Below are 20,661 nucleotides of genomic sequence, written 5' to 3'. Positions count from 1 at the left end.
CGGTGGGGATGGTCACTCCACTGCATGAGGTGGGTGGGTGGGGGCGGTGTCAGGAGGTTTGGCTGGGAGGAGAAGGCAAGCTCGAGCTTCTTAGGCAAATGTGAGAGTGGGAATTTGGAAGGTGGCTTGCCTCTGAGAAGAGACCTGTGCTTGTGTGAGCGCCAAGGAAGGAGGCAGCTGAACAAGAGAGGCTGAAGGGAGGAGGCTGAAGTCTCGGGCATGAGGAGAGCCTGGTGCAGACGCTGCCTCTGCGAGGGTGTGTGGGCTGTGGAGCAGCCCCCCTCCACCCACACAGGGGGACAGAGTGTGCAGGCTCTGCTCAGTGGCAGGAAGTGGAGGTAGCTTTGGTCGGAAGACGTCTGTTTTCTGTGCAGTAGGAAGAGAAGTTTCCTGGTGAGATGGAGGGAGATGTGATCAAGGTCTGTGGAGAGAAGAGAGGTTTGCAACAGATGTTGGAAACAAGAGAGTGAACTGAAAGGCAAGCTGGCCCAGAGCCCTGTGACCTGTTCTCCTGAAAGAAGTCTCTGGTGAAGGACTTGAGCCAACGTGATTTTGAATCTCTAGAACCTTGTGAGATGCCTCGGTGAGGACCCCATACCTATTTTTTGAATAAACAAAAACAAGAACGTCCTTCTCAGCATTTTCCCTCCTTCCCACGTACCTGTCTGCCCACCCAGGGGCTGCTTCATGCTGGTGGGACCAAGGAGCACCGTTGAGGCTCTAATCTTCCACCCACCTCCTCATGCCCACTACCCCACTGCCCACCAAGTGCCCATCATCGGCCAGCTTTGCCTTCTCCAGCTGTGACCGGTAGACTGCCAGGACTCAGAACGGAGTGTCAGGCCCTGGGAAGCACGCTCAGTGGGAGAGAGCCTGTCCTGCCTCCTCCAGAAACTCTTGAGGCTGTTGTTCAGTCTTCCCGTGAGTTCTTACTGATCACCCAGCATGTGCCCTGTTCTAAGTATTGCTTACCTTCAGAAGCAGAAGAAACATTCCCGGAGGCAGAAGAAACATTCCCGCCCTCACAGAGCTTATATTCTGGCAGGAAGGTAGTAAAGGAGCAAGCGCCTGGCATGCTGCATGGTAATAAGTGCTTTGGGGAGGAATGCAGCAGGCTAGGGGGCTGCTGGGATGTTATGATTCCAGGTGGGTTGCGAAGTCCTCTCCTGTGAGCTCATGTTTGAGCAGGGAAGTGAGGAATGCGCTATTCAGGGGTCGGGGGTGCAAGTGTTCCAGCAGGGGGATAGCACGCAGGAGGCGCATCTGCCACTCAAGAGAGAGCCAGGCTCGTGCGACTGGAGTGTGTCCTGGCAAATGGAGACCAGGTCACAGAACTCTGAGGACACCGGCTCACACCCTGAGTAAGATGGGGTCCTTGGGGCAGAGGAGGGACACATATCTGACTCTGACTGCTGGGTTGTGAACACACTGTGAAGGGACAGAGGCAGAGGAAGAGACCAGCCAGGGGACAAGGGCTGTATCCAGTGAGGATGACGGTGACTTAGACCGGGATGGTTATGCTGACAGTAATGAGACATGGGTAGGTATGTTTGGAGGAACAGCCAATAGGATTTGGTGTTGTGGGATGGAGAGTGGGAGGAGCCAAGGATGACTTCACAGCTCTTGGTCCAAGCTTCAGGGGGATTGGTGGTGCCCGTTTACTGAGCTGGGGGAAGGTAGTGGGAGGAGCCAGCTGGATGGGGACGGAGGAAGGCCAGATGTCTCACGTTTGAGATGCTTAATGAATAAATGTGGAGCTCTGGACTAGGCATTCGGGATGACTCATATTCAGGATGGGGACCCAGCCTGCAGATAGGAACCAGGAAATTGTCGGCCTTAGATGACATCTGAGCCCCGATGAGCTCACAAGAGCACCAGTGTAGATGGAAGGGGGACAGCACCAGGCCAGGTGCCCGAGAGGTGGGGCAGTGAGGCATGGCCAGCGAGGAGAAGGTGATCTGGAAGCCGGCACATGTCACACTGTAATGGGCTAGAATCGAGCCCGGGAACTTGTCAAAAAGGTAGACTTCTGGGTACTACGGAGGGATCCTGATTCTAAAACATGTTAATTAGGGCACTCTAAACTATTGTGGATTTCCTTAGGTGGCGCTAGTGGTAAAGAACCTGCCTGCCGATGCAGGAGACATAAGAGATGATGGTTCAATCCCTGGATTTCCCCTTGGAGAATCCCACTTCAGTATTCTTGGGCTTCCCTGGCTGCTCAGACAGTAAAGAATCTGCCTGCAATGCGGGAGACCTGGGCTTGATCCCTGGGTTGGGAAGATTCCTTGGAGGAGGGCATGGCAACCCTATTCTTGCCTGGAGAATCCCCGTAGACAGGGGAGCCTGGTGGGCTACAGTCCGTGGTATTGCAAAGAGTTGGACATGACTGAGCGATTAAACACAGAACAAATTATTGTAACAAATGGGACCCCAAAACAAAGGTCTGTTTCTGTCAAAGCCAGTATTTTTTTTTAATATTTTATTTATTTGGTTGTGCTGGGTCTTAGTTGTAGCATGTGGGATCTAGTTCCCTGACTGGGGATCGAACCCAGGCCTTCTGCATTGGGAGCACGGAGTCTTAGCCACTGGACCACCAGGGAATTCCCCAAGCCAACATTTTGATCATGCCTCAGGGCACATTCTTAGCAGAGCATCCAGGGACCGAGCCACTCTGGAAACTGTTGCTGTGCTTGGCACCTAGGTATGCTCCCCACTGAATTGAAAACCCCTTGGAAATAGGAACTTGGGGTCCTGTCCCACTGCACCCTTTCCCACAATAGAATGAGAGTCAGACCTCTGCATGCAGCAGGCACTGAATAAATGCTGGCCAGGAGTGAAGAATGGACAGACATGGATATGAAGTGTTTATTTTTGTGCCAGACACTGTGTGCTGGTAATTTATGTGGATCAACACATCTAATCCTAACTCAGGATTAGAGTTAGCCTTAAAGGCAGGTGCCTTTCGTGTCCTATCTTCTGAATGAAGAAAAGGTGACACAGGAAAGTGAATGGCAGAAGAGGTTGGACCCCAGTGGTCTGGTTCCAGAGCTGGTCTCTAACCATCAGGCTGCACTGCCTGTCATTCCACACCTCCTTTTTGGTACCAGTTGGGATGTGATACCTTTTCTTCCAGCCATGACATGAAGTAAACAGCACTGGATTTGGAGGCAGAAAGCCTAGATTCAGATTCTCACTGCATCACATGTTGGCTGTGTAATTTGGGGGCATAGGTACTTCACAACTTGGGGCCTCAAGTACTTCATCAGAAACATGACTGTGATTTCCCCCATGGGGTTCGTATGAGGACTGGGTGTGATCTTGTTTGTGAAAGTACAAACTGCAAAGTCCTTTTGCAGGTAAGGTATTATTAACTTGAAAAAAAGATCAAACTGTGGAACCCCTACGACTGATTACCGTAAGAGCTGCCAGAGGGGTGTAGACTGTAGGAAACCCAACAAGCCTTGTTTAACCAGACCAGTTCCTCTATACCATCCTTTATGTATTGATGTTTCTTCCTGACATTTGGTTTGACAGGTTCGCTGTTTCTGAAAAACTGTGACACTTTTGTTCATCTGATAACCCTTAAGTACCCTCCACAGCTGACTGGCTCAGTTGTGGGAAGCCACTCTTCAGATTCTGTCTTCTTCTCTTGGGTCCCCTTTCCGGGCTCCCCACCCACTTCCCCTCTCTGTCGTCCTGATCAAGCCCATAGGTCCCAATAGCCTGACATCAAGCATTGAACTGAGTGGACTCTAGGCTGCCTGCCCATGTGTGGGCTGGGAACCTGGGGTGGTGGGCCTCGGGAAGCTTCTCTCCCTGGAGCTGGGCCGAGAGGACCACATTTGGTCCCATCTGCTTCCTCCCCAGGCCGCTGGTCAGGGGATTGCCTGTCTGCCTCTCCCAGGCCATTGACTCATGCCCCAGCCACAGACTCTCCCAGAGCTCTGGGCGCTTTTGGCAGATGACAGAATGTCACTGGTCTGTGGTCAGCTTTGGAGATACGAACTGAATACAATGGCAGATGTGCATGAGCTTTGTGGGAAGCTGAGGCCCAGCTCAAATGAGGTTGGCTTTTGGTAGCTAAAAGTCACTGAAAGGTCAGGTCAGGGTTTCTGGATCCTTCTTGGCATGTCTGTTCTGTAGCCTGATGAGCCGTGGTCCCAGTCTCTCCTCTTTCCTTAGAGAACCCTTAGGCCATGGAGGGTAGGACCTGTCCCAGTCCTCACTTCAACATGCTTTGAAGTCCCGCGCTAAAATCTGAACTGCTATTCTTTGGCTTTGTTCCCAAGCTCCCGTGTCACTTCACTTGTGGGGCCGCTGGAAGTCTCCATCACTTTCTGAGAGCGTGTGCTCTGCCTGCCTGTCTTTAGGAGAAAAAGGACCATCAGGAAGGGAGAGAGAGAGCTAAGTCTGAGATGGTAGCCCAGTGACTCGCTGAAGCAGGGACCCTCACCCACACTCGGAAGTACAGTCTGGCTGAGGATGGGGGAGCCTTTCAAATGAGGAGAGGTGGGAGTTGTGGCAGGAACTAAGGGCAGAGGGTGAGCCCTGCAGGGAGCCACCCGGAGGTGTGGTCTGGGGTGGGAGGGGAAGCAAAAATACAGTGTCCCCAGGGGAGTTCTGAGAAGGAAGTGCCAAATGCCACATAAAGGGCAAGAGGGCTCCAGGTTGGGAGAGGCCAGGTGGCAGGTCTGATTCTGTGGTTATGGTTCAGAGTTTAGATCACCAACTGAACACAACGTGCTTTTCCAAACCGCTTACGTAGTAGGGCCCGACACCCGGGTGATTTGGGCCCCCAGCTTGTTCAAGAGCAGAGGGAGGGCAGTGGGTGGATGAGGTCTGAGGAGGGACACAGGTCTGAAGGGATGGCTCTGGAGTTGGGAGGGGAAGGGAGGGGAGAAGGTGGCTGGTGCTGGTGTTGCTGGGCTGGTTGCTGAGTAGCCTGGAGACCGCTCCCTGCCATGAGGTGGTGGTGCTGGTGTGAGGATTCCTCCCCGCCCCATGCTACATTTCTTTTTCCCCATCAGTGTCTGCATGTAGTGGTTTCTCAGCAAAAGCATGATTTACAAGTGACTGATTGACCGTGTTTAGTGGGAGATCTTTCAGTGTAACCAGGAATTCAAAAGGGTGCATTGGGTGAAGCGAGGAGGAAAATGTGTTTGGAGGATGAAATGGAGACATGAGAAAATTGCAACAGAAAGGGTAGAGGAGAAGCAGTGAGCTTAGTCAAGGGTCCCAGGGGAGAAGGGGCAGCACCTTGTGGGGTGGGAGGGGGGGTGTGGTCTCTGGAAAACCCACCTTGGTGCATGCATGGGAAGGTGAGTCAGCAATGAGCTGTGCCCACCCACAAGATTATCAAGGTCTTAGTAAGAGGGCTGACTGAAGCGGGGTGTGGGGGGAGAGTAGAGGACATGGGAGGAGAGGTGGGCTCACAGGACTCTGTCATCAGACTTATACTCATCACTTTCACTTCTGGGTGAGCGCATGGGGGTAGTAATGTGGGTACTTGTGGTGGAATTGCTAAATTGTGTCTGACTCTTGCAAACCCATGAACTGTAGCCTGCCAGGCTCCTCTGTCCATGGGATTCTCCAGGCAAGAATGCTGGAGTGGGTTGCCTTTCCTTCTCCAGGAGATCATCTCGACCCAGGGATCGAACCTGGGTCTCCTGCATTGCAGGCAGACTCTTTACCGACTTGAGCTACAAGGGAAAAAGCCAAGTCCATTCACAGCAAACAGGTGAGTGAGGAAACGTGAGAAGAGGAGAAGAACATAGGAAGGTTTTGGGAATATTTAGGCAAGTCTCCATGGGCTGAGGTAGTTGTCTTCTCACCTGAAGGAAGGAGTGCCTTCAGAAAAGGAACCATTGATGGAGGGCTCTGTGCGCTCTCTTGGCTGACTCTGGGGCCTGGAGACTAATGAGGACAGCCCCCTCTCCCAGCAGCTCATCAAGCGAACCCCAGACCTAGAAGTGGGGACAGCAATGGACATGGAGCTGAAGCTGAGGATCCCTGAGTCAAAGTTTCTTCTAAAGGAAGCTCTTGTGGGAAGATCAGCGGTCCTTTCTCCTCTTGTTCTAACTTCTGAGCAAGCACATCCCAAAGGTCTCCTGCAGCATCACGTGGAGCAGGTAGACTCTGGATGGTTCTGAGCAGGAGAGAGAATTCCCTTCAAGGCTTCCCTGAGAGAGACTTGATATGAAAGCAGCAGCTGCCTTAGAACCAGGAGCCGGGTGGGAGTGCCCTTCAGCCCCTGACCACTGGCTTCTCTCCACCAGCGGTGCTCTGCTGCTCTGCCAGGAAAATAAGGAACCAGAGGTTTCCTGACAACTTGGAGAGAAATCACACTTCTCTTCAAAGGAATTAAAACCATGCCCACATCATCCTTCATCCTGCATCCAAGAAAAGCCTCTTCTGCAAAAGTATAAGGAAAAGAAAAGACACTCTCCTTCTGCCTCTGTGACATCAGAGCTGGCCATCCTGTGGGTGGACGGCTCGGGTTGAGGGCCAGTTGTCATGTGTCATCAGGCAGGAGTCACCTGCTTCCTATGTGGTCTCCTGTGTGGTTTCCCATCCTGTTAGACCTGATGGAAAAAGACCTCGCTTTGCCTGCATTTCTCCAAGGACGTTCTTCTGGGTCTAACCTTCATGGTTCAAGGTTAATAAAAATAAACCCAGTCTGGGCTTCCCTGGTGGTCCAGTGGTTAAGAGTCTTCCTGCCAATGCAGGGAACATGGCTTCCATCCCTGGTCCAGGAAGATCCCCATATGCCTGGGGAGCAACTAAGCTTGTACGTGAGCCACAACTATTGAGCCTGTGCTCTAGAGCCCGGAAGCTACAACTACTGAAGCCCTCAAGCCCTAGAACCTGAGTTCCACAAGAGAAGCCACCACAATAGAAGCCCACACACCACGGCTAGAGAGTAGCCCCCACCCACCGCAACTAGAGAAAAGCTCGCACATAACATTGAAGATGCAGCACACCCATAAATAGATGAATAGATAAATCTTTAAAAACAAAGAAACCCAGTCTGTCCCAGAGGTCACGCGGTGGTGGTGCAGTTGTGTTAGGTTGTGGGAACAGCGGAGAGGCAGAGAAGGTGGCGGGCTGGAGCAGAGACCTGGCGGTAGTCTTGAGGGCTTTTGCCTTCAGAGGAAGCAGATTTCTGGGCCATTGCAGACAGAGGCTTTGGGGACAGCTTGGGGCCCATCTCGGTTCTCTCCCTGTGGAGGCAGCATGCTCCATAAGGGCTTTTCTTTTTCCTCTTTTGCCGCCTCCTCCTCCCTCCTCCTCTTCCTCTTCTTTTTTGTTTGGTTTTTAGTTATTGTTGTTGTTTTAATTTTCCTGCTTGTCACCCTTCTTCCTGGAAGAGCAGTATCTCAGAATTCAAGGGTCAGATGTGACGTTGAGAAAGCGGACCACCTGTCCTCCCACGGGTGGGTGTCTGGCTGTCCCTGCTGTGGCTATATTCTATTAGATCACTGCCAAGGGCACAAGTTCTGGCATGTCCCTGAGTCACCCCATCTTGGGAGTCCACATTTTAACTTTTCCTCAGTACTAACCGCCATCTCCCCTCCCTTAACTTAAGCCCAGGACCCGTCGCTGGGTCTCGGGTGGGTTTGGGGAAATAAGGTATTTGCACCTGCCCCCTGTTGCCAAATGTGCCCCTCAGGGTCTTGGCTTCTCATGGTCACGGGGAGGCCTGAGCAGAGCTGAGAAATGGGCAGTTTGCCGTCCAGCAGCCCATCCTGTGACTGGCAGCTTCATGGGCCAGTGTGGTGCTACCCATCTGCTGCCCACGGTTCAGGGACCACCTGGCACCTGGCCAGCCTTTGTGCCCCCATCTCGTCACCCTGGCCTGCAGGTCTCACCTCCCACAGGAAGCAGTGTCTCAACTCTCAGAACCCTGTCTTACAAAGAGGCCTCAGGAGGGGCTGCAGGCCTCTCCCACCTTCCCCAGACCACCCTGCTTCCCCAGGCACCGAGGTACATTTAACAACCATCCCTGGCCCCTGGGAACTGTTGTCAAATCCAGTCATTGGTTCTAGGGATCTCACAGAGGGGTGGGGGGGGGTCATACCAGCTGAATGGGGGTTACCTTGGGGGGAAGCAGCACCTATTAAATCTCAAACAGGGGGCTTCCCTGCTGGCTCAATGGTGAAGAATCCGCCTGCCAATGCCGGAGACATAGGTTCCATCTTCCATCTGGGAAGATCCCACATGGCGCAAAGCAACTAAGCCCGTGCACCCCAACTACTGAGCCTGTGTTCGAGGGCCCGGGAGCCACAAGGACAGAAGCCTTCATGCCTAGAGCCTATGCTCCGCAACAAGAGGAGCCCTGGCAATGAGAAGCCCGCACATCACAACTGAAGAGTAGCCCCACTTGCTGGCCCTTGTGTTCTGAGATGCTGCTCTTCCAGGAAGAAGAGTGACTAGCAGGGAAATTAAACAAGAACTAAAAACCAAACGAAAAAGAAGAGGAAGAGGAGGAGGAAGGAGGAGGCGGCAAAAGAGGAAGAAGAAGAAAAGCCCTTTATGGAGCAGTTGCCTCCATGGGCAGAGAGACCTCCATGCAGCGACAAAGACCCAGCACAGCCAAGAATAATAAATAAACGGTCCCAAGTAGGGAGCAGGGGCTGTGCTGGGGCAGGACCAGACCGCAGACTCCCGCACTAGCTTCCTGGAGCTCCCCCGCAGCTATTGCTCTGGAATGTCTTATCTCTCCAGATCCTGTGTTCCTGACATAGTTATAAACCTGTTATGTCAAATGTCATCACTAAAATGACAGCCAAGGTAAAAAAAAAAAAAAGGATATATATATATATATATATATATCCTTGTGCAATTATAAAACAATTATCCTTAGCCCAAAGAAAATGTCGCCATTCCTCGGAACCATGTAGTTTATGGTGGAAAGCGGTCGGCTGGTCTGAGTCATCCCCGTTGCCCTGAGGCTGGCCCTGGCTCTGCCTCTCCCCACATTCTCCACTTGCTCTGCTCCCGTCCGGCCTCCTGTCTCATTGCTGCCCTCGTCACTTAGTCCTCCGCACTGGAACCCGCGGGTCCTCCTCCGTGTCCTCTCCCACAGCCCTTCCATCAGACCCATTTCGGAATCTAGCATTTTCTCTCAGAAACGCTTCACGAACATGGCTCCTCTCCGCTCCTGCCTTAGATCAGGCCATCGTCATCCTCCTTTGGCCCGTTGTGGTGCTTCTTCCCCTCAGCTCCCCGCCTGGGCCTGTCTTCTGTGTCTGTCATCCCCCCAAAGTTGAAAACCATGGAGTGAAAACCCGGACTCCTTACCGGCACCCCCTCAGCCTTCACGGCGTGCCCTGCCCCCTCACCACACGCCTCTCACAGGCGCCTCGCGAGGCGCTCCCGGAAGGGGATTCGGTTACACAGGAAACGGCTCCACCACGGGGGACGGCGAATCTGGGAAGCCACACGGAGCCTGGAGTGAGGCCCCTCTAAGAGGACTCACGGCGGGAAGCTGCCCACCCGCTCTAGAACGGACGGGACGAAGAGAGGAGATGGTGTTTCCAGAGCTTAGGAGCTGGGGACCTGCCTGCTGGAGCTCGTCCACAGAGAGGGCGGCCATTGGTGGGGATGAAAGCCGAGGAGGAGCCCAGTCACTGTTGAGATGCTGCCTAGCACCGAGGGATGAGGGGACAACCGTCTACGTCTCCGTTCCTCCCACCCTGCAGTCTCCTGCCAGTGTCTCGCCTTGGCTGAACCGAGCCAGAAGCCAGGGAACCCTGCAAACAGTGTTTTGGGGGGCCAGCTCTCTTCACAGTGCAGACCAGGGCAGAGGGTGGATCTGAGAGCCAACAGGCAGGTGAATGGTGTGTTCCCCTAATTCCAAGTTCAGCTACAGTTAATCATTAAACTGCTCCAGAACTTTGTGATACCCTCTGGGAAATGGTTCTATCTACTTCATTTTAGAAAATGCCTCCTCCTCCTGCAAGACCAGTGGGGATGTTTTCTTCTCTCTGGAATCATCACACACCTCAGAAAGTGGTGTGTGATGCTACACCACTCACATGGGCTACCCCTTACCTGGGCTCCAGCAGCTTGTTTAAATCTCTCTTGATGGGACTTGCCTCCAAAGTGTTGTCATGTATCATTCCCGGGTCTGATTTCCGCTGCTCCTCTTAGAGACCCTCAAGGGCAGACGTGTTGTCACAGGTCTACGTGTTCTCAGGACCTGGCCTGGGGCACGTAGGTGCTGAGTCCATGCAGGCATGTACAAACAAGGAAGCCCTGGGATGTCTCCCCGCGTGTCACAGCAAGTGAGTGGCGGAGCAGGGCTTGAGCCCAGGTCTCTGGTCCAGTGCCCTTTTCACTCTGGGATTTGATCTTGAATTTTCAATGATCAGAAATTGAAAACCCTGAAGACAGTTCCTGGGCTTATGTATTATGAAGTAAAACATGATATATAGAAGCATTCCTCAGTTTTCCAAACCTTCATTAATCTATATGATATGCTGGGAGACTGTGGAGGTAGTGTGGACAGACAGACACAGACCTTCCTATTTTTTTGTTACACCCGAGACTGAATTCTGCTAGACTTGTGCCCTTTTGATTCTAACTAAAAGCCAAATGCTGTTTCAGAATGTTAGTTTATTTATTATGTGTTCCCCAAAAATGAATAAGAAGAAATATCTAAGTGAAGAAGAACAGTGGGGTCAAGTTGAGGCCCGGGATCTACCAGATATTAAAGCGCATGACAAAGTGTCTTAAGAAAGGAAGAAAGAAGGGAAGGGAGGAAGGGGAAGAGGGAGGAAATAATTTAAATAGCGACATCACAGACTTTCTTTGAAATTTCTAGAAAATTCTCAGCTAAAAGATGCATCAGTTTATGAAGCTTAAAAATAACATTTAAAAGGAACTCAATATGAGTTCTTAGGGAGCAGATGGGGTGTCATTTTCTCTTGTCTTTTTTGGTTTGAGTTAATAACTCTAGTAGGAGGACCATTATAATTCCATTGATGGCAGGAATAAGGCACTGTTTACTGCAGTAAGGAGATATACAAGCTCTAAAAGTAATTTTGATGATTTTTTTTTCTTATTTATGAGAACTGAAATCTTTGGCTGTTCCTGTTACATAAGCTATTATACCCTGAGGGGAAAGATTTTAATAAAATGGAGCTCTTACTCATTTCCACTAAATAACCTCCTAGGAATGACAGAGTACCAGCTGGAAATGTTGAAGTGGTTAAAGAAATGTATTTGTTAGACAAAGAAACATCAGCCTTTATAGTTCTATTATTGGGGCTCTCTAACGTCAGCAAGCACAGTGCATCGGTTCCATTTTTGGAGCTGAGTCACAGGCCTGATGGAGCTTCAAAGGAAGGAGACAGACCCTGCTCTGGGAAAATTTACTGCTTGGTTCTGCTTGGCTAAGAACATTGCCCTGAAACATCGCAAGTCCTTATTGTATAGCAGAACACAAGTGCTTATTTTTTTGGGTGTTTAATGAGATGAAAATTTGATTGCTTAAGGACATATATTGGACAAGACAACATCTTGGAGAGTGAACAAGGTCACTGGATGACCTAGGCATACTGACCAGGGCCGGGCCAGACACGCAGTGGTAGGGTGAGTGTGGTCCTCTGTGGGCCATTCAGCAGGTGGAAGGAGACTATCTGTGAGGGTCACATGCTGGGCCTGTCGGAATAAAGACTGACAAGGGGCAGGCCAATGGGCAGCCTGATAGAGCAGTGGTCCCCAAAGTGGACTTGAGGGGCCCTGAGGGTACTGGAGCGGCTGTTCCTAGGATGTGGGCTTCCTACAGCCAGTGGGCTCATATGTCATTCAGGTATGTTTTGGCATAGAATTGACAACTTTCACTTGCAACTTTTCCCCACGGAGAGCAGATGTTTGGCATTTACACCATTGCCTGGAGCTCCCTGAGACCCTTTCAGGTGATCTGCATGGGCAAATTGTCTGCATAATAATACTAAGATGTCATTTTCCATTTTTACTCTCCTTTTATGAGTGTGCAGAAGCTACGTGACATGTGATAATGCAACACTGAATGCAGAGTAGATATGAATATCCAGCTATCTTCTCTTAAGCCCAAACAGAGATGTGCAAAAATATATTTTTTTAAATGCCACTCTTACTAATTTTTTTCTTTTGGAAAATGATTATTTTTCATAAAAATATGATTTATGTTAACATGTAACTGGCTCATTATTATCTTGTGTGCTTGGGTGCTAAGTCACTTCAGTTGTGTCCAACTCTTTGTGACCCTGTGGACTGTAGCCCACCAGGTCTCTCTGTCCATGGGATTCTCAAGGCAAGAATACTGGAGTGGGTTGCCATGCCCTCCTCCAGGGGATCTTCCCAACCCAGGGATCAAACCCACATCTCTTATGTCTCCTGCATTAGCAGGCAAGTTCTTTACCACTGAGCCACCAGGGAAGCCATTCTCTTCTCCAGGGGATTTTCCCGACCCAGGGATTGAACCCAGGTCTCCTGCATTGCAGGCGGATTCTTTACCATCTGAGCCAACAGGGAAATCCCATTGTTATCTTAAAGTGAATTAATTAATAAAGAGTTTTTTTTAGTTTCTCAATTTTAAGCTCAAATATGGTAAATATTAATACATATAACCCACATAAGCAAAATCTCTTTGGTGTCCTCAAATTTCTTAAGGGATTTTATTTTGTGGAGTGGCTTTGGGTTCCTAACAAAATTGAGTGGAAAATAGAGAAAGATGGACAAACACACAGATGAGTGCATTAGATTCTTGTGCTAAGAAAGAGGAGAGAATGTGATGGAGGGGAACCCTAACTGCGTTTTGTACATCCTCCTGCCTTGTTCTGGAGTTAAACAGGCTTGCTGCTCTAGGGTATCTCTGTGAGGGCCCAAATTTAGATGCTTTGTACTCAGACATGAGTCTGGTCTCAAGAGAGTGTCCTCCAAGGGCAGAGAATGCGAGCTGTCCTCCTGCTTGGGACTAGATGACACAGGGCAGGTCAGGGCAGTTGGGATAGGTTCTCCAGTCTTGGTGATCAGGTCATGTGTGTAGATCAAGGTCTGTGCCTCTTTATCTTCATAACTAAAATTTTGTTAAATCTCAAGAGTAAACCACGTTAAAAGGGGAACAACCACATCTTGGTCTGCTCACCTGCCACCCTTGAAGTTCTGTAGGAAACACAGAGAGGAGAAAGGTGGAACTTTGGTCTTAAACCCCAGGGTAAGTGGGGGAAAAAAAAATCCCCTCTGCCAAGCTTGTCCAGAGAGAAAGCTTGATTTGCTGAAAGAGGTCAGTTGCTTTCTCTGCTCCATTCGCCCGGGCCACAGCCCAGCTTCAGACCACGGCAGCAGTGGGACAGGCCCGCAGCTGACCTGGGCAGAGCTGAAGGTTGAGTAGGGCTGCTCCTCTCCCACCGATGTGGTCAGGCCACACACAGCTGCTCCCAGGCCCAGCTGACCTCATCCGCTACAGGAGACTCATGAGGGATCCCGAGAACAGGCCAAAGCAAGCAAGCCTGAAGGCCAGGGCTTCCTGTACCACAACCGCACAGGAGGACGTCACTTCTGTCCTTTCACCAAGGACCACCCGTACTCTCACCGTTTGCGGACACAGAGAGCGTCACTCCTGGCACTGGGCCAAGGGGAGCAGCATGCCGGGCATGCAGAGCTCTTGTCAACCTGGGGGCCACAAGTGGGGGTCCCCAGGGTCCTTAAAGGTCCAGGTGTGAGGTGTCTGTGCTGTTTCATAGGTAGAAGGGTCTAGAGTTTTCATCAGATTTTCAAAGGTGGGGGGAGTCCTTGCTCAGAAAAGGTTAAGAATCACTGTGATATGACTCATTTATTTTTGTAACTGGAAGTTTGTACTTCTTAATTTCCCTCCTCTATTACTCCCCCACCCCACCAAAAAAAAGAATCACTGTGTTAGAGGCCAACACTGCTTATAGCTGCCCTGTTGAGGGTTTTGAAAAAAATTCTATCCAATAATATTAACTCAGCAAATAGCTGAGTTGTTCTCCACGCCTGGCTTGGTGCTATGGGCTGGAAATGCAACAGTGAGCAAGACCAGATGCTATCTGTTTGTCACAGAGGACCACAGATATAAATAAAATAACCACATAAATGCATATCCAGTCTCAAATCAAGCATTGCTCTGAAGGGAAAGAACCTAGTTCTATGATAGATACAACAGTGGGTGAATAGCGTTTTGGTTTTGTATATTTTTAAATTTTTGGATAGGTAATACATTCATGTTCAAAAATTCAGTAGGATTATATAGCAAAAATTCCACCCCTCACAAATACCCTTACTCATACCTCCAGCTACTCCATGGAAGCTTTAAGTGTTTTACAGACTAGTGAATTGGCCTCCTAACAGATTAGGGGAAGAAGAGAAAGCTTACCTGAGAATATGAAACTTGAAATTTGAAACACAAATGTGAGTTAACTAAGTGAAGAGGAATGGAAGGGGATAGGGGGAAGCACAGAGGCAACAGCTTGTGCAAAGGCCCTGGGGCTAGAGACAGCATGATATATTAGAAAGAAAGCCTGTGTGGCTGGAGTCATGAAGCAAGGGGAGGGGACACCCAGGAAGCTACTGAGTGAGGAGTATGCTTTGCATTGTCGGCTTTAACGTAGAAGCCCTGGGAAGCTACGGAATGATGAAGAGAGATAACCTTCCCTCATAGTGTTTTTGGGAAACTATCACCCTGGCTATAGTATGGAGAATAGATTGGAAGGAAAAGCAGTTAATGGGCTTTTATTCAGCTCAGGTGAGAAACGGTATGGCTTGGTGGTGGTGATATATCTATATATTTTGCAAGAAATATATTGGCATGCAAGATTCTTGCTTGTTAACACAACATTTGTTTCAGTTTTCTCAACTGAGTGGAAGCAAAATCCATAATGAGTTTACTCAGAATGTAGTTAACACTTGGCTGTATTTTGTCCAAGCATGTAGCCCCACTGAAGGATAATTTAGCTCTTTGATGGACAAAGAGCTGAAGTCTCATACAACCCTGCTCAAAGTCATCTGGTTTAGACTCTCACCCGAGCACCCCAAAGCCATCTGGCTCCCTTCTGCGGGAGCCCTCCAGTGGCAGGAGGTTGTCACTGTTCCACAGTCACGACAGAAGGACCCTGTGGGTGATGTTTACCAATTAGGGAAAAAATAATTAAAACACCCGATGGCTCTGGCGGTTTTGATGCTCGTACACTGAGTTTTCCTTCTCTTCTGACCCCCAGGATGGCCTATTTTGAGGAGCAAGGAGGAGTGCCCTGTGGTTTCACCCGCCAGAATTCTGGCAACTCCATCTCCTTGGACTTCGAGCCCGACGCGGAGTACCAGTTTGTGGAGCGGTTGGAAGAGCGCTACAAGTGTGCCTTCTGCCACTCAGTGCTTCACAACCCCCACCAGACGGGCTGTGGGCACCGCTTCTGCCACCAGTGCATCCTGGCCCTGAGGTGAGCCGGCGGGGCCTCCGCTCCCGCCAGAAGCGGCCAGCGTGTTCCCGGGAGCAGCCGTCTGTGGCCGCTCAACTAAGATCAGGGTTTCGGGAATTGCTGTGGTTGCCCACAGAACCACAAATTTGGGGACGGGCTTTCCCAGGGCCCTTCTCTGAGAGCCTGAGGAGTATAACCTTCATTTTCTTCCCACTATCCTATTGATCGTCACCTTTTCAGACCACACCTGTTTTGCACGCGAGGGCCAACCTCTGTGCACAGTCTACACGGGGAAGGACCTGTCTCCCAAGAGGGTCTTTCTTGTAGGCGCCCTGACCTTCCCCTGCCTTGAGGCAGGGCACAGAGGTGAAGAGTTAGAGGTTAAGTGTGAAACAGGACCCTCTAGAATCTTCTGTTCTAGTGGAGGAGACAGGTGGTGGTACAGTGTGATAGCATAGGACCGCCAAGGGGAACGTTGGCAGAGAACATTTGACTCTGTCTGCGGGACTCCTTCTTGGACTCACATCCTGGAGGATGAATGGGACTTTCAGGACTTTCACTGAGGAGGTGCTGAAATTGGGGTGCCAGAGGGCCCCTTCTGGAAAGAGGGAACAGCATGAGTAAAGATGGGGCCTGGCCTGCTCAGGGGGGACTTCAAGGGGTCAAGTGTGGCTGGAGTGCTGGGGCTGCTCTTAGAAAGGTTGTTGAGGTCAACCCTTAACTCTGGCTTCATTTTGACTTTTCTTTACAGAGAATTGGACACAGTCCCACTCTGCCCTGTAGATAAGGAGGTGATCAAATCTCAGGAGGTAAGACGATCCCTGGTTTGGGATGGAGCAGCCAGTGTCCTGGGTTGAACTGGACAGAGGAGTTGGAGCAAGAGAGCAGGAGGGGGACCCTTCCTTGGAGTCCAGATTCCTCTGCTGTGTGGTCAGGTTGGACCCCACTCCCACCCCTGTTCGAGAGAGGAGTTTTGGGTCCTTACTGAATCCCCAGGTCTTTTTACCCACATCCTCTTTACCCTCTTTCTATCCGAGCTCCAGTTACTGTGAGTTGCTTGCAGAAATGAAACATCCTATTTCCTGCAATTCACTTTCTCATCTGTTTAGTCTCTCAAACTTTCTTTTATTAAGTGTAATAATAGCTTTATTGAGATACAATGCATATGCCGTAAAATTTCCTTTAAAGTGTGCATGTTTCTGGGGTGTGTGCCTAGGAGTGGAATGACTGGGTCACGTGATAACTCTATGTTTAACATTCTGAGGAACCAGCTAGGTTGTTTTCCAAAGCAGTATTCTTTCCAGCAAGGTGTGAGAGTTCCTAATTTCTCTAAATCCCTGACAAAATTTGTTGTGATCCATCTTTTTTATTATAGCCTTCCTAGTGGTTATAAGGAGAAGGAAATGGCAGCCCACTCCAGTGTTCTTGCCTGGAGAATCCCAGGGACGGGGAAGCCTGGTGAGCTGCCGTAGATGGGGTCGCACAGAGTCGGACACAACTGAAGCGACTTAGCAGCAGCAGCAGCAGTGGTTATGAAGAGATACCTCATGGTTTTGAGGCTCTAGTGTTTGATGACATGGAGCATTATTTCATGTGCTTGGCTGATTGGATATCTTCTTTGTAGAGATTTCTATTCAAATCCTTTGCCCATTTTTTTAAGTGGGTTATTTGTCTTTTTAGTAAAGGTATGTGTGCCTTCTCTTTGCTCTTATAATGCATTTTCCATAAGCCTAGCTGTACTTGTGTCTGCCTCACCCACTAGCCAGGGGTTGGCATACTACAACGTGGGATTTGTTGGGACTGATCCAGCCTGCCACCTGTTTTTGTATGGCCTGTGAGCTAAGAATGGCTTTTATATTTTTAAATCATTGAAAAAAATCAAAAGAAGGGTACACAGGAACTCTGTACTGTTTTTTGCAACTTCTTGTGAGTCTATTTCAAAGTAAAAATTTATAAATCAAAGGAACAATGTTCTGTAACATGTGAAAATCATATGAAATTCACGTTTGTGCCCGTAAATAACATCTTATCGGAACACAGGCATGCCCATTCACTTAAGTATTGTGTATAGCAGGCTGAATAGTGTCAACAGAGGACATTGCAATGTGGCTGACAAAGCTGAAAATAATTTACTCTCTCACCCTTTATGGAGAAAGTTTGCCAGCCCCTGGCTTGTGCTGAAACATAAGTCAGCAGAGCTTCAGTGATACCACCTGATGACTAATACAACGTTTACCCTGGGACAGGAAGTGGAAAGCATCGCCCCCATCCACAGCCCCACCTCCTGACCTTTGAGCATGTGGGGTCAAGTTCACCACCAGATTTCCCCCAGCTTCAGCCTACTGCAGTAAGCATTGAATTAACCTGGCTTGTATGTCTGGTGGCCTGTCAGATGTATCTGAGACGGTCTTTTCTTATATGGTGGCGAATCTGGTATTTCCATTCCAACCACTGACTGGAAGTTTCCACCCAACTTTTGAGATGAACTGAAGACCAAATTAATAATAGATTCCTTCATGTTGCTCTAAAGCTTTGGAGTGTGTGAATCTATTATGTTTATCTTTTAGGTGTTTAAAGACAATTGCTGCAAAAGGGAAGTCCTCAATTTGTATGTGTTTTGCAAAAATGCTCCCAGATGTAATGCCAAGATTATTCTGGGACGATACCAGGTTGGTATTATTCATGAACAGTGTCTGCCATTTTCCAGTGTCATGTACTAAACACATTTTTATGTGTAAGTTCCTGGGCTAAGCATGGTACATGGTTTTGGTGGGTGGCCCTCAGAAAATTTTTGTCTAGCAATACAGTTGGCTACAGTGTAGCATGCCAAGGGCTAAGGTATGAAATGAATCTCACAAGAAGAGATTCATTTTGTATGGAACACATGGAGAACATAACAATGTGTGCTAGACCTTGAATTACAGGTCCGGGTTCATTGATTCAAAAGAGAATGGCACATGCTGGGCAAAAGAAATGGTCGAGCCAAGGACACGTCATTTTGGAAAACTGTGAAGGACTTGGGATTCCAGGGCATGACTGCAGAAAGACATAGTTGTAAGGGGTCCCCTGCCTGGAAGCATTGCAGGTGCTGGGGTGGGTGTTTCCTGGCTGCTATGGGCCCTGCTCTCTTAGAAGTTATGATCTAAAGGAAGATGACGCAGACCAGAACAGAGCTGGGATGCAGTGTGAAGGTGAAACGTGGGTAAGAGATGCGGACAAGCAAGGTATAGGGGAGGTGACGGGTTGTCAGGTTCCTTTCAGATGAAACTGCCCTCCGTTACTCTCCCATCCATCAGCAGAAAGCCGTTAAGCAGGAAGCAGGAAACACGGCTTTGCCAGAGCAGGCCCAGGTCAGGTTCCATCACGCCATGAATGAATGTGAGGCAGACGTCTCTAGCTTCCAGGGAACTGCTTGGAGACTGCTGCAAGTTTCCCCTCTCACCCTCCCGTACCACGCTGTGGAATGTATTTCTAGTGATTCAGTCCTTTTCCCAGCATTCCTCCAAACCCCCAGGCACTGAGCTCAGAAATGCGTAGATGATTTCCCTGTTAACCCAAGAATTTCTTTGGAAGTTCACGAAAGGTTTTTGTGTTTTCCTGAGACAGTCCCTCACCACTTGTTTTGATAGTCAGGTCCTATAGTAGAGTCCTTTGACCAACTTGGTTGTCATTAAGCCTGAGAAGGAAATGAGGCTCAAATGGCCATTGGTCAGCTCTCATGACCAGATCATCACCTTCTGGAGAATAGTGGATGGTTTCTCTTCACCTGTTTCTTTCGTATTAATATTTCCTCTTACTCCCTGTTCTCCGTCACCTGTGTGGTAAGCTGTAGGATTTCACAGGGTGAGAGTCTTGATGAATGTTGACTGTTTTGGTGACAGCTGAGGGGTAGCATCCATGAATTTTGGAGATGTAGATTTCAGCTGTCACTGTCACTACTAGAAGCAAAGGAGAATAGCTATAATGTTTATTTACCTCCTGTAGAAAAACTATGTGCCCTTTTTTTTTTTTTTTCCTTCAGAAGAGGGGTCAGCAAACTATTTCTCTCAGGAGCCAAATAGAAAATATTTTAAACTTTGCCAGCCAGTGTCTGTCCCAGCTGCCTGACTCTGCCATCTCGGAGGGAAAGCAGCCATAGCCAACACAGGAAGAAATACTTGTTGGTGTTCTCAGTTACACCTTATTTACAGAAACAAGTGGTGGGCCAGGTTTGGCCCAAGGGCTGTAGCTTGTCAGCCCTGTTTTAAAGGATCTTGTGGTAGGGAACAAGCCCACTAGGATTTTGACACCTTGTCAGCATCACAGGAACTTGCAGTGTTATCCCCAGGTCTTGTTAAGACTGGCCTGCTTGTAAAAGTCTGTAACATGAACAACACTGGACCGAACGTTGTCTGTGTCATCATTTTCTAAAGTGCTGGTTAAGAATGTCTCCCGACTTGACAGGGCTGACCCAAGCTTCTCCTGGGCCTGGGATTCTGATTCCTGAATTCCTCTCACTGCTCTGCTTTACTGCTTCTGGGACAGCTCCCTCTCCCTCGCTTTCCTTCCTCCAGTCCTTCCCCTTCCTTCACTTACTTAGGAGCTGGCCTTCTCTTCTTCCCTCTCAGCCCTCTGTTTCAGCTTTTACCACCCAGCGCTTCCCTGGTGGCTCAGCAGTAAAGAAAACACCTGCCAATGCTTGGGATGCAGGTTTGATTCCTGGGTAGGGAAGATCCCCTGGAGAAGGGCATGGCAACCCACTCCAGTGTTCTTGCCTAGAGAATCCCCATGGGCAGAGGAGCTTGGTGGGCTACAGGCCACAGGGTCGCAAAGAGTTGGACACAACTGAGTGACTAAACAACAACAGAGTGCAGAGATTTGGACTTGGTGCTGAGGGTGGGCATGGAGGGCGAAAAAAGAAATGACCTTGAGGAGCTGGTAAATTAATTGGCAGCGCTAAGGAGGATGTTCAAGGACTAACCTGAGAACGTGAGCAGGTTAGTAGATGACCTAAGATAAACTCAGCATGCTTCCTTCATCACCCATCTTCGAAGCCCTGTCCTCCAGACCAGGCTGGCTTTCGCAGCCTCCATGCAGACAGCCCTCTCCATGCCCTGTCCTCAGCAGAGGCAGCAGGTGGTTCCCCCACCAGCCCTCCCAGCTGTCCTCCTGCTGGCCCAAGGTCCTCCCCACCTCCGCCCTCCCCAGGCCTTGCAGCCGCTCCCCTTCCCAGTGCCCTGCTCAGTGCCCCACTGGCCTG

General features: G+C 49.6%; 1 protein-coding gene and 1 non-coding gene across 3 annotated transcripts in view; one reads left to right on the top strand and one right to left on the bottom strand.

The window, feature by feature from the left end:
• Positions 1-20,661, top strand: part of TRAF5 (TNF receptor associated factor 5) — a 44,258-nt gene that overhangs the window by 11,966 nt on the left and 11,631 nt on the right. The window contains exons 2-4 of one of the 2 annotated variants that reach the window (XM_061383577.1): positions 15,225-15,443; positions 16,174-16,231; positions 17,990-18,091. In XM_061383577.1, the coding sequence (XP_061239561.1) occupies positions 15,226-15,443; positions 16,174-16,231; positions 17,990-18,091 (378 nt within the window). In that variant the 5' untranslated portion in view covers position 15,225. The remainder of the gene's footprint in view (positions 1-15,224; positions 15,444-16,173; positions 16,232-17,989; positions 18,092-20,661) is intronic. The other variant, XM_061383578.1, reaches the window with a different exon arrangement.
• Positions 2,531-2,603, bottom strand: TRNAG-CCC (transfer RNA glycine (anticodon CCC)). The gene has a single exon. It is a non-coding gene; the product is annotated as a tRNA-Gly (tRNA).

This window comes from Bos javanicus, chromosome 16, assembly GCF_032452875.1.
Source record: "Bos javanicus breed banteng chromosome 16, ARS-OSU_banteng_1.0, whole genome shotgun sequence".
NCBI lineage: Eukaryota > Metazoa > Chordata > Mammalia > Artiodactyla > Bovidae > Bos > Bos javanicus.
The sequence above is the reverse complement of the archived record's forward strand: the minus strand, read 5'-3'. Positions and strand labels throughout refer to the sequence as shown.